The sequence below is a fragment of the Muscardinus avellanarius genome, assembly GCF_963383645.1.
Source record: "Muscardinus avellanarius genome assembly, chromosome: 16".
In the NCBI taxonomy this organism is placed as follows: domain Eukaryota; kingdom Metazoa; phylum Chordata; class Mammalia; order Rodentia; family Gliridae; genus Muscardinus; species Muscardinus avellanarius.
In genome coordinates this window covers 16,396,131-16,408,784 of record NC_137802.1, presented here as the reverse complement: position 1 = coordinate 16,408,784, position 12,654 = coordinate 16,396,131, and the positions used below count along the sequence as shown (strand labels likewise).

At 56.3% G+C, this 12,654-nt stretch overlaps 1 protein-coding gene across 5 annotated transcripts in view; it reads right to left on the bottom strand.

The window, feature by feature from the left end:
• Nucleotides 1-12,148, bottom strand: part of DLG4 (discs large MAGUK scaffold protein 4) — a gene marked incomplete at both ends in the record, with an annotated part of 28,721 nt that extends 16,573 nt beyond the window's left edge. Inside the window, 4 exons of one of the 5 annotated variants that reach the window (XM_080713087.1) lie at nt 2,052-2,216; nt 11,538-11,578; nt 11,854-11,952; nt 12,130-12,148. In XM_080713087.1, the coding sequence (XP_080569213.1) occupies nt 2,052-2,216; nt 11,538-11,578; nt 11,854-11,952; nt 12,130-12,148 (324 nt within the window). Of the gene's footprint in view, nt 1-2,051; nt 2,217-5,642; nt 5,697-10,425; nt 10,456-11,537; nt 11,579-11,853; nt 11,953-12,129 lie in introns of those variants that run through there. The other 4 variants (XM_080713089.1, XM_080713088.1, XM_080713091.1 and 1 more) reach the window with 4 other exon arrangements.
• Between the last annotated feature and the right edge of the window lie 506 nt (nt 12,149-12,654).

Below are 12,654 nucleotides of genomic sequence, written 5' to 3'. Positions count from 1 at the left end.
AAGAGCCTCCTTCCGGGGTCTCCAACCTGTTTTCTCCTCTAACAGATATCTGGAGCCGACCAAGTACCAGGATTCCCGAGTCTAATTCCCGCTCTCGCCCTCCAAAGAGCTCCCTCCTCTTCTTAGTTCTCAATTCTAGAAACTACCGGCCATGTTCGGGCTCTGTGGTGGATTTCACACCCACGAATCTATTAACGCCATCCTTGACCCAGCCAATAGCCATGGACTACTGAAATCTCAGCCACAGGGTCACCCTCCATGGCATACCCCACCCCCAGTCCGCATCCTTTTCCTAAAACCTCCCCCACACCCATCCTTCATCCACGACTACATTCATCCTATCTACGCATCCTACACCCTCTATCTAGATCCGGTCCCCACCCTTCCAACCCCAGCCTCCATCCTCCATCATTCTCCATCTGTTTCCCTGCCAGGACCTCAGCCCCTAGCGCCATCCCTTGTCAATCTCCTGCCTCCCTCAGAGAGGCCCTCCTCTTTCTGTGACCCGATCCTCAAACCCCCGAGATTCTATCACCAAATCAGCCCTTCGCTCCTGGACGCACTCCCCATCCCTGCCGCACTGCCCCCCACTGAGGCCCCACTCCTGCCCCCCACTGAGGCCTTGCCCTGTGAGTCCCACAGTGACACTGCTTCCAGCACTCCCTAGCATGGTAATACCACCCCTCAAACCGCCCTCCTCTGTCGTCCTCCTCCCACGGGATGCAATGGCCCCATCTTGCAAAGGCTTCTAGAACCTTCCTTCACTCCTTGTTGTCACAGAGTTGCACACAAATACTTTGCACCATCGCCATCCAGGGCCTCACTCCCCTTCCTCTCAACCAGCCCGGTCCAATGCCCTGGGTCCACAGTCTTGTCTCTACCTGTCCCCTTCCGCTCCCAACTCCTCTCTTGCCACTTCAAGCCCTGGAGGCTGCTGCGGGGCCTCCCTGCCTCGCATCCTCCCAGTTCTTGGTGAAATGACAGCAACCTCCCCCTTCCTGGGGTACCACCACCACCCCCCCCCCGCTCCCTCCCCCCGCCCCTCAACCTCACAGCTTGCCTGGTCCTCTCCAAGCCTCCCCATCCTGGGTCCCCAGAAGAGGAGCCTGAGGCGAAAGAAGATGGAAAGTGGGCTGGGAAACCAAAAGCCTCCGAAACAGGGGCCTCCGGAGCTGGAGCAGGGACAGCAGGGGCGCACAGGAGGGAAGCGGAACAGGTGGCGGCAGCAGGGGAAGGATAGAAGACAGGGTGGCAGGGAGCCCCAGAGGAGGACAGACGACAGAGATGGACGGGGACGGGTGAAACTGAAAGGGGGGAGCTGGCTGCCCAGGCGGAGGACGGATGGGGCCGCAGAGGCCTGAGCTGGGGATCAGCGCGAGGGGGAAGGAGATGCGTGGGAGGAAGAGAGAGACGACATCAAGCACCAGCCAGCCAGCCAGCGGGAGGAAGCGCGAGGGGGAGGGCGCAGGAGAGGAGCAGGGGCTGGGGTCGGAGACTGGCAAAAAGGCCCCACAACGACCTGAAGTCTCCGGCCAGACAGATGGAAAGTGCTGGAGACTGAGGGACGGGCAGAGCCAGGCCCAGAGGCAGGCGGAGGTGGAGGAGGAGGGGACGGGACTGGAGCAAATGAGGGCAGCTGGCAGGGACCGGGGCTCTGGACACAGAACGGAAGCAGGCGGAGGCTGGGGTGTGGAGGAATGAGGAGGGCCCTGGGCGCTGGGGGCCTCCCGGGGTTTGCACACACCTCAACACGCGCACGCAGCAGCACGCAGACCCACACGCACGCACACAGAGGCTGGCATCAGGCTCCGCACCCACTCCCACTTGCCTGACCTGCTTCTCTGTGGGACCAAAGTGTTTCCAACAAGCCCCCCAAAGCCCCCTCCTCCAGGTCCCGGGAGTCCAGGCCCCAGATGCTGCCACCCCAGTCCCAACCCGCCCCACTCCCCCCCACCCTTCCCGACAGCTGTCGCCCTACCGGCCCTTCTGGGTTGCAGCAGCTCCGAGGCTCCGAGGGCCGCACTGGGGAGGGGGCCGCCAGGGTCTCCTACCTTGAGGGGGGAGAGGTGGGCGTGGCCCACGACCCCGTGGACGGCCTCGAGGTGGGACAAGTTCCTCTCCGCCACGTGCACCAGCTCGGGGGCGTTTACCTGGTTGGGGAGGTGGGCCGGGCTGTGCTCCAGAGGGGGCGTGTCTTCATCTTGGTAGCGGTATTTCTGGGGATGGGGACGAGGCTGTCACTGGGCTGGCCCAGCGCCTCAGGCTCCAGGCCGCCCGCCCCGGCCGCCTCCTCTTCCCCCAGCCAGTGCAGTGCGGAAGGCCCTGGGGCCTGACCAGCTCCTCCCCTCCCTCTCCTCCAGCCCATTGGCTCCCCTCTCTCCACCCTCCCTACAGCCCCCTCTCCCGCCAGGGCCTCGGCACCTCTCCTTTCTCCCCAAGGCCCAGCCCCATCCCCCAAGCCCTGTTCCTCACATCCAGAGCCTTGGCCTTCTACCCAGCATCCCTCTCTTTTGGCACCCGTGTCTTCCTTCATCCCTTTGCCAGCCTTCTTCTTCCACCTCCTCCATCCTTCCAGAGCTGTGGCCCCTGACCCTGTACTCCCATTCTCTACACCCCATCCCCAACTTCCTTGCCCCAGGTTCTAGGCTCCCCCTCTGCCTGCTGTGCCCCCATCTTCTACCCCACTCTGGCCTCTACCCCACAACCAACTGGCTCTCTAGCACCCTTGCATGCCTGAGAGAGGACCGAAGTCAGACCCTTCGACTCGAAGTGCTGGCCATCAGACCCAGGAAGGGCAAGCTGAAGCCTGTCCCATCTTCCCTCACGACCTGGGCCGGCTCCCCAGGACTCAGTGAAGATGCCTGGAGCTAGCTCCCACCCGCAGCGGTTCACAACCCAGCCAGCTAATCGGATATACTAGAAAGGGGCGGGATGGGGGAGCAAGGGGAGGAATGAAGGCAGGAGGGCTCAGGAGGGGGACAGGAATGGATGCAGGCCCCCCGGTTGAGGAAGAGGGTAGTGTGCTGGGCCATGGAGTGAATTTGAGTCTTCCTCTGGCCTTGGAGGGGGCAACATGTCCCCTGACTCCCTGCCTGATTAACAAGCTGGCACCTCAAGGGCCTCCCTTGTAGCTTAATAGGGACACCAGCAAATGAGATTAACGGGGACCAGAGGGAGAGAGGAAAACGGCAGTAACTCTCTACCGGGCCCTTCCACACTATCTGCCTCTGCCCTCCTGTGCGCCCCTCCTTGGGAGCTGACCCCATAGTAGCAGACAAGCCCAGACTCCAGGCTCAGGGAAGAGAGAGTAGGGTGCCAGATGTAGGGATCCCTCAGGGACAGAAGAAGACAGAACACACCCACTAGTGCACATGGGTAAAAAGAGGCAGAATTTCCCTGGAAAGTTTCTCTGAGAAGCTGAGAGTACTCCAGCATCTGAAAGGCAATAGTTGCAAGATCAAACAGGAGGAAGTTTATCAGGGATAAGTGCTGACTTATCTAAGAGCTTCCCTTCGTAGCTTAATAGGAGGAAGTGTATCCGGGATAAGTTTAAAACTGAAAATTCTGATGATCATGAGCCAGAGCTGAGAATGTAACCCAATATTGCTGTAAACTAAAGGAAAAGTAAGACAGAAGACAGAAAGTAAGAGAGAGGACAAGAGGGGGGAATTGGTCCTCTTGACACGAAGACTCTCCACCCAGGACACAGGAGCAACTAGAATTAAGAACTACCCTGAAGCCGGGCGCGGTAGCACAGGCTTGTAATCCCAGCATTCGGGAGGCTGAGACAGGAGGATCGTGGTTCGCTGACAGCCTCAGCTACTTAGTGAGGCCCTGTGCAACTCAGTGAGACCCTGTTTCAAAAGAAAGAATAAAAACTAGGGCTGGGGGTGTAGCTTGGAGGTAGAATGCCCCTGGGTTCCATCCCTAATACCCAAAAAAAAAGAAAAAAGAAAAAAGAAAGAACTACCCTGGCCAGGCTAAGTGGCAAGGGCCAGTAATCCTAGTACTTGGGAGGCTGAGAAAGGAAAATTACAAGTTCAAGGACAGCCTGGGCAACTTAGCAGACTCAGTCTCAAAATAAAAAATAAAAAGGGTTGAGGGTTTAAGTAGTAGAGTTCCCCTAGATTCAATCCCTATTACCAAAAAAAGTACCCTGACATGTTTAAAGGGCCTTAAAAAACAAAAATGGGGGCTCAACAAGTCTGAACCACAGACTCATGAACTCCAGGAATACAAAAGGTAAAGAAAGTAAGAAGGAGGCTAGCAAGACAGCCATCCTCAAAGACTGAGCTGCTTGTGATAACAAGTCTAGAACCAAAAGAAGTTGTCCAGCCGGGCGTGGTGGCACACACTTGTAATCCCAGCATTCCGGAGGCTGAGACAGGAGAATCGCAGTTCCAGGACAGCCTCAGCTACTTAGTGAGGCCCTTTGCAACTCAGTGAGACCCTGTTTCAAAATAAAGAATAAAAAATAGGGCTCAGGGTGTCTCTGGAGATAGAATGTCCCTGGGTTCCATCCCCAGTACCGAAAAAAAAAAAAAATTGTTCATTCCATATCCTGAGAAGGTGGTGGAAGGTGGTCGTTGGCCTCAGCCATGTTCAAGCTAAGGGACAAGGCCCCAGCACTGGAGAGTCCAGCATGGAGGGAGGCAGGCAGCTCTCTCTTCTCTCTTCAAGAGGCCCCCAACTTCCTGCAAGAAAACTAGGGCCAGAAACTAGGCTTGATAACTAGGCTTGAAACTCCAAGCTATGGAGTCTGGGAAGTGGTTTGAGCCCAGTGTGTGTCTATCTTCACCCCCCCCCCAACACACACACACTTTACAGAGAAAATCCTTGACCCTGATAGAGAAAATGTCAGGATGCATCGCAAAAAGTGAAGGTGTGAAGGGGGAAATTTTGTCATTTAATCTAGAGAGGAAATGAAGGGAAGGTCTTATCACAGTGAGACCCCAGCCAGCTTTCCCTTCCCCACCCTCTGGGGGGGGGTTCTGACACTGAGGAAAAGGCTTTTGGGGATAGAAACCCCCAGTGAGGAAAATGGGGAACACAGAATGAAGAGCCAAAGGTCCCAAAACGTGGCTGAAAGAAGCTAGGCCTATGTTTAGTCCCTGGAAAATTTTAATGTACATGTAGTGGGGGGTGTCTGGAGGAATGAGGGGAGGGCAATTCTGAAGCTGCAAAGTAGGGTGTGGGCATTTCAACACTCCTCAGTCCTAGATCACAGGACAACTAAAGCGGGACAGAAAGAAGGACCCCCCACCCCCCTCTTAACCCACTGGGACTCAGGGCCCTGACCAATGACAGCTCATTTGCTACTGGGTCAAGTCAGCATCCCCACATATTAGAACTTGAGAGAGGTCAAGGCCTGGGCGGGTGGCGCAGAAGGGGTCGCCGTTGTTCATTTCCCCTTGCCCCCCAAAGCCCCAGTTGCGAAGAATGACCTGGAACCAAGGCTTGTGCCCCCCAAAACAGAGGGGTGTGAGTTAAAGTGGTTAAGAGGGGCAACCCACTGCGCCTGTCCGCGAGAAGTTGCAACCCAAAGACCCCGCGCCAAGCAGAATGAACAGCGACAGCACTTGAAGCTCCCATCCTGATATTTGGGGGGTCCAGAAAGAGGGGAGCGGGGCCGGATCCCGTACCGCGGCACGTACCACGCAGAGACACATGGAGGCGAATCTGTTCCGAGCCGACATGGAGAAGGGGAGGGGGCTGAGGGGAGGGGGCGGGTGGGAGAGCGAGGGTCCCGGGTTGGGGGAGGGGGAGGGGCAGAGGGGTGGGGGCTGCGGCGGCCGCGGCGACTGGAGGCTGCGGCCGAAGGGGGGGGGACTGCGCCTGCGCAGTACGGGAGAGCGTCACGATGGGAAAGGAAGGAAGGGGTGAGGGGAGACCCTCTAAGCCACCAACTTCCCTGGCTCTATTCGTCCCCGGTTTCTCTCTGGACTTCGCCCTCCGCAGTATATGTCTATTCCGATCCCTCTACAAATACAGACAATCCTAAAATTTGCTGGTTTATCTCTCTGATTCTCAGGGACCCCTTTTCTAACCTAAATCCTCACCCCACCCCCAGATCGCCTGGCCCCTAACCATTCCAAAACCTCACTGGATGCCTCATTGTTACTGTACTCCTAGGATACAGGGAAGGAACCAGAATTTCTTCTTCACTTACAAGAACCCCTAAGGGATCTAAAATGCCTCTCCCACTAGCCCCCGCCCCAAAATTGTTACTGCAAACTGCCGTCCCCTCAAATCCCAAGACAGCTATTGTAACTGGCACAGTCCTCCCCTGCAGTGCAGCCCCACTGGCTAACCAGACAATGCTTCTTCAAGAGTTTAAAGAACCATAGACCCTTGTAGTGCCCTTAAATTGATATATTCCTTAAATTCTTCCTTTCTCAATCTGTCCCTCATTCCACCAAGAGAAACCTTGAAAAACAGCAAATATTACCCTTGCTGTAATATAAACATCCAAATAAGGTGCCTTCAAATTTAATGTTTAGAGTCCTTGTCCAAATCACTGAATCTAATCAGGATTTTCTAATATACCAGTCCCCAATACCACACCAGGGAATATTTAATCTACCTTAAAGCAGACCATCCAAATTCGACTGTAATTTCCTCAATTTATTTCCAAACCCTTACTTAAAGGTATTTATCTTTTCTTTACCCTCCAAATTCCTAAATTGCTCTTTTCTGGCTGCTCTCCCTACATCTCAACATCCCCTCTATGAATGTGAAGTCCAATTTTGTTGAAAGATTGTTCATATATATATATATATATATATATGTGTGTGTGTGTGTGTGTGTGTGTGTGTGTGTGTGTATTTTTCCTACACCCAAGGTCCAAAAAGATATTCACCAAAGTGAGATCTGGACTGCAATTTGCAATGACCCACAAATTACAGTCCAGTCTTTCTGGAAGCAGAACACCTCAAACAGACGGCCTCGGTCTCTTCAGAGCCTCCCATTTTCTCCCAAACAACTAAACCTGAAAGACAAACTTCTAAATATTCTCCCACTGAACGTCCACTTTTCCAGCTCTCAAAATCCAATAAGGGGGTCTCCTCAAATCGGCCATCTGCTTTCTATAAAATGCACACCCATGGTAGAAAGAATAATTTTCCTAGAATCTCGCCCCTGCGTCGATCGTCATATGTTAGATGCGCCCCCAAGATGACCCCCAATGTCCTAGTTTCCTATCTGGATAGAACATTTGGATCCTCAGAGGGAGCCAGTGCGGAAGGGGCTGGACTCAAAATTCCTTTCTAGAATAGAAAATGCACAGGCCCTACGTCTCCACCAGTGGGCGCTATGGCCCATTAAGACCCTCTCCCATCCCCCATTTTCTTTTTCCCTCCATTTTCCGTTTCCCCGTTGCTTGGCAACACAGCAATCAAGGACTTTGCTGTTGCCTAGCAACCGTCTCCCTGGAACACAGAGCTGAGGTAGGAGGGGTGCTCTGATGAAATCTGAACAGGCCTCCATCTTAGGAAAATTGAGACGTCAGATCTTCCAACCCCCGGATTCTCCTAAGACCCCCGCACCCCGCAGTTACGTGGACAACGGCCCCTCAAGCTCTGTCTCCTTTCGACTCAGGGGACCATGCCACGCCCCTCCCAGGTCAGCCCCGCCCTCATTCGGTCAGGTAATTCAGCCCCTCCCCTTTCCGAGGGTTGTTGCCTGCCTCCCCTTTTGGAGTAAGCCAGACCCCACCCACCAGACTCCAAGAGACCACGCCTCTGTCCTCTTCCCGCCCATTCGCTCCCCCGGCCTCGCCCACACTGTCCTTCCGCCACGCCCCTGTCGGCCAATGAATGGGGCTGTTGGCCACTCTGCCCCGCCCCCGACATCTTAACTTTGCCCAATGAGGACCACCCAGAGGGTTTAACCACTTCGCCTCCGAGTCCCTAGCCAAATACCCTGTCTTATTCCCACTTTACCCCCACCCCCACTTGTTCTGCTCCGCCCTCCGCCACCCTCGCCCGGCCCTCAAGTCCGCCACGCAACTTCAGTCGTCGCCGGTTACCATGGCAACGGCGGCAGCAGCGCGGAGAAAAGGGGGAGTGATGGGGGCGGAGTGGGAGAAAGAGATGCTCAAGAGACAGAGAGATACTGGCAGAGATATAGGCACCTAATGAGACTAAGTGATCGCTGTAAAGCAAAGTTTGCACAAAGCACACGGCCTAGCACACAGTAGGCGTTCAATAAATGCTCCTTAAATCACTGCGGCAGAACCCTATAAAAATAGGCAATGAAAGATGGAAGGCCGTCAGACGGAGCTGGGGAGTTCAACAACCAAAAAGCCTGAGCGCTCCCCACCCAGCATTTTCGGGGGGCAGGAGTCGTGTGCCCCCTGCTGGTTTCTCCTGAGCTACCCTCCCTGCCCTGGATAGAGATGAACCACAACTCCCAACAGTCCTAAAGGGCAGCAACACTCTAACACTGAGGGATTTTGTACCTCAAGGCCTCATGGGAGTTGGAGTCCTCACCACCCCGAGGCTGACAAGTTTTTGCGGCCAAGGAATGTGGCAAGCCTGGGTCTCCATGCCTCAGTAAAAGCCCAAATGCATGGCCCTCTCTGCAAGCTTCCTTCCCTCAGGGGATGCTCAACCCTGGGCTCCATCAAAGAAGTAGGAGTCTGGAGGGGGGAATGAATTAAGCCCTCACCCACCCACCCAGAATAGCTACCAATGCAGACAAGCACCCTCCCGTTCTCACTTTAGTGTGTTCCTGTGTTGGGAGCAGAACCACACTATCCACCAGGCTTTCTGTACACACCTATACACAGGGACCGCAGCCAGAGAGCCAGAGCCAGGGAGCAGGCCTCATGTAAGGAGACAGGAGGAGCACAGGATCACACAGACATTGAAGAAACTGGGCCAGAGAAACTGAGGCACAAAAACCGACTGAGACCACAGGGAATGGCGGAGGAAGCAACTTGGGAGAAAGCCCAGAGTCCACAGAACGGGGCGCAAGCAAGGAGCCCTAGAGGAGAGACCCAAAGGTCCTCGCTCTCAACCTCTCCCAGTCATGCCCACACGTGCACAACGCATGTGTACACACATGTGTGAGTTTGTGGCAGGGAACATGTGTGTCCTCAGCTCCCTCCCATAAGAAGCTGCAGTTCCCACTAAATATAACCCCCTCCCCAGCCTGTGACTCACCCGGACCCCGCCTCCCCCGGCCCCCACTTCCTGTCCCACCCCCCAGCCCCCAGCTGCCTGCCACCCGCCCCAGCCTCCCTCCACACACCAGGCATCCAGCTTCCCAGTCCCAGAGTCTGGCAGCAGAGACCTAGGTATTCTACACCCCTCCAGGAGCTTGCTCCCGCTCCCCCTCCAGCTCCCCCTCCAAGACCGCCTGCCCTTCCCAGGCTCCAAACACAGGGACACCCTTATAGGGATCCCCACCGCTGCCAGCCCTGCCTTCCTCCTACGCCGTTTCACCCCACTAGCTCTTCACCCAGTAACCTCAGTCAGAAGTCCTCAGGGACCCCTACACCCAGGTGTCCTCCCCCACCTGGGTGTCCAGCGTCAGGCTTGGCAGACCCCTTCATGCCCTCTCCCCTTCCTTGACCAGGGCTAGCTAGATGCAGTGTGGGAGGAGATGGGCATGTTAGGCACCTGCCTGGGCGGCCCTCAGACGCTGCACCTGCACCAGGTCCCCTCCTCAAATCCCCTTTCCCCCAGTCCTTTCGTCCTCCTCAGGAGCTGGCAACCTCGGCTGCTGCAACCCTCTAGCTGCCATGAGAGTGCCCCAGATCCTAACCTCACCTGGTTCATTCCCTCAGGTGATTCTGTGTAAGGCCCCACAGCCCTCTGACAGCTCCCAACTCTAACCACTTCATATGGAGGGAGCCCCAAATCAACAACCCCCTCAAATAGAGCACCCCAAACGTAATTACCACGAGATGCTGGTTCTATAGCCTGAAGGCCCACCCCTTCCCTGCCAGCTGACACCCCCAGACCAGTCAGGCACTAGCAACCATTAACCTTTACCCTCACGCCAAGAGACCCCCCAAATTGGACAAGGCACCTGGAAGCCAGATTTTCCTTCAGGAGGGGAGAATCCCACACACACAGCCCACCTGCCCACATACAAGAACAGGACTCGCATGTGAGCCAGGCTTCTCCTGAAATAAGTTGCCCTCAACATCGCTAGTGAACCCCGAAACCCACCAGGCCCCAAAACCAACGAATAGTCCAAATTTTCCATTTCTCCATAAGTACAAAGGGATCACTCCAGGGGGCACCTGTGGCCAAATCCAGCATTTTCTCAGGTGTGAACCCCAAAACTAAATTATGGCCCCCAAACCCATCTTACTTCTGATGCTCTCATTCCATGGCCTTCAGCACCAAATAAGGCCTGTCCAACCTCTCCCCACAAATCCATGTCCCCCTTCCAGTTTATGCCCCCCATGCTTACCTTGGTTGTCACTATACAGAGACAGTCCATGTTGGGGGGCCTGGCCGCGGCGGCGGGTGAGGGGCTCTGACTTCATTGGAGTTCCGTTCCTCCCCTTGGTGGGTTCTCACCCCTCCCCCCTCCGAACCCCACTTTTGCAGGGGGGGCCAGGATGGGGGGAGGGGTGAGAGGGGAAGGAGGGGGTTGGAGAAGGGAAGGGGAGGGGAGCGTGGGAGGGAGAGGAAGGGGGCCCTAAAAGGGGCTCCCCAATGGAGGGGAGGGGGCTTGGGGAGCACACCCCGATTCTCAGGAGGGGCGGGGGCACCGGGGGCTAGCAGCCCCGGGGTTCGGGGGCTGGGGCATGAGCTGGGGTGGGGGAGGGGAACCGGATTTCGGGGAGCCCCGGGGCAGGGGGGGGTCTTGCCAAACGGCCAGGGGCTAGGGGCCGTGGCGGGGGAGTGGGGTGGGGGGGTCGGAGATGGCAGCGGCTGAGGGAGCCGTGGAGCCGAGGAGGGAAGGGGAGAGAGGAGGAGAGAGGAAGCAGGGGGAGGGAGGGAGGGAGCTAGGAGCCAGAATGGGGGGGTGCCTTGGCAGAGTTAACTCCTTCGGTGCCGGCAGGAACCCGGATAATGGGAAAGGAGATGGAAGCAGAAGCAGAGAGGCCCTAAGGCAAACATGGAGACCTGGCCGATCTCCAAGGATGACAGCAAAGAACGGGAGGATGGGTTTCATTTCGTGGAGCGGGAAGCACCCACAGTTAGGCAGGGAGCACCCATGGCTATTTAAACCCTGGAGGAAGGCACGGCAGGGGATAGGGTGTGAGGGAGGGGCTGGCAGGAGGGAATCCCTGGGGGCCTAGTTCTCCCTGGGGATTCACAGGAGGGAACCTGAAAAGTAATTATGTCCTGGACTTTTTAGTGCCTGAAATTGGGGCCAGTAAAGAAAAAGGGCAAGGGGAAGGCTACAAGGACCAACAACAGAAAGTGCTTTCTCAGTGTCCGGGGCTCTGGGCCACTGGCCAGGATTCTATCACCAGGGCCCCCAGGTTTCAATTTAACATGAACAAGATTCTGCTCAGCCCTCTAGCCCTGCCTGCTCCCCAGGAAGCCAGGTGCCCACCCCCACCTCCTTACCTGGCTCTCTGAGATGGAAGCCTCATAATAGTCCAGGATGTCTGCACAGGAGCAGAGCTCAGTTACCTTCCCCTGCCCCAGGCCTCTCCGGCCACCTTGGCCACCTCCACAGTCTGTCTGGGAATGAAGGAGCCCCTCCAGCCACTGCTGGTTGGTGCTAATGGAGAATGGCTGGGGAATGACCCTATACAGGACTCTACTTAGGACCAAGTGCTCTCCAGACTCCCAACCAGCCCAGACGAAGTTCAGTACTTGCTCTCACAGGCCCAGGCCAGCCCCTTCCATTGTGGCCCCTCAGAAAATTGGGGCTACTCACCCAGCAAGGCCTGGAATAGATCACTGTGCAGCACGGTGAGGAGCGGGGGTGCCCACCGCAATAGTGGGGGGGCTAGGAGCCAGAGGGCTGACCTGGGAGCTGGCCAAGGCAAGTGAGGGAGGACTGAGACCAGGAAGAGCCTCCCAGTCACCTGGGCTCCCCCAGCCTCAGTTCTTTCACCCCAGGCCCCATGTGAAGGCCCAGGGGGAAAGATCTCAGAGTGCCAGTTCCCCCCTGTGCTCCCAGGCTCCCTTCCACAAGGACCCTGTTTTTCACCTCTTGGTCTCTGGGACATGTCTCTCTTCTCTCATTTTAATCTCCCTAATCCGCTGGGATTAGATTTGAGCTGCCTTCTCCCCACCCCATTCTAGCTGCTAAGCAAAGCAGGCAGTCTCTGAACTGACTCTGCCCTCTGCCCTCCCACCTTCCCTGTGCCCCCAGGCCACACCACCACGGGGCTCCAAACAGCCTGGTCCCTCCCCCAAACTTAGGTCCACTTTCTTGAGGGGCCAGGAAGAGGGCATCCCCCATGGAGGGCTGCAGCAGCTCAAAAAGAAGGGAACCCAGCTCACTCCCCCTCTGCCAGACCCCAAGGAGAACTACAGATAGAGGAGTAGGTATTTCTTGAGACTTCTTAGGCCAGAGAAGTTGGGGTGGGACTGGGAGCATAAGAATTCTTACAGTTCCCCTCAGGCCTGAGAAGAATCCATCTGCCTAGATGTCTAGCCTGGGCACAGGGCCTCTGAAATAAACAGGGCAGAGAGAGTGATTGATGGAGTCAGGAGGCTCTCTCAGAGGCCT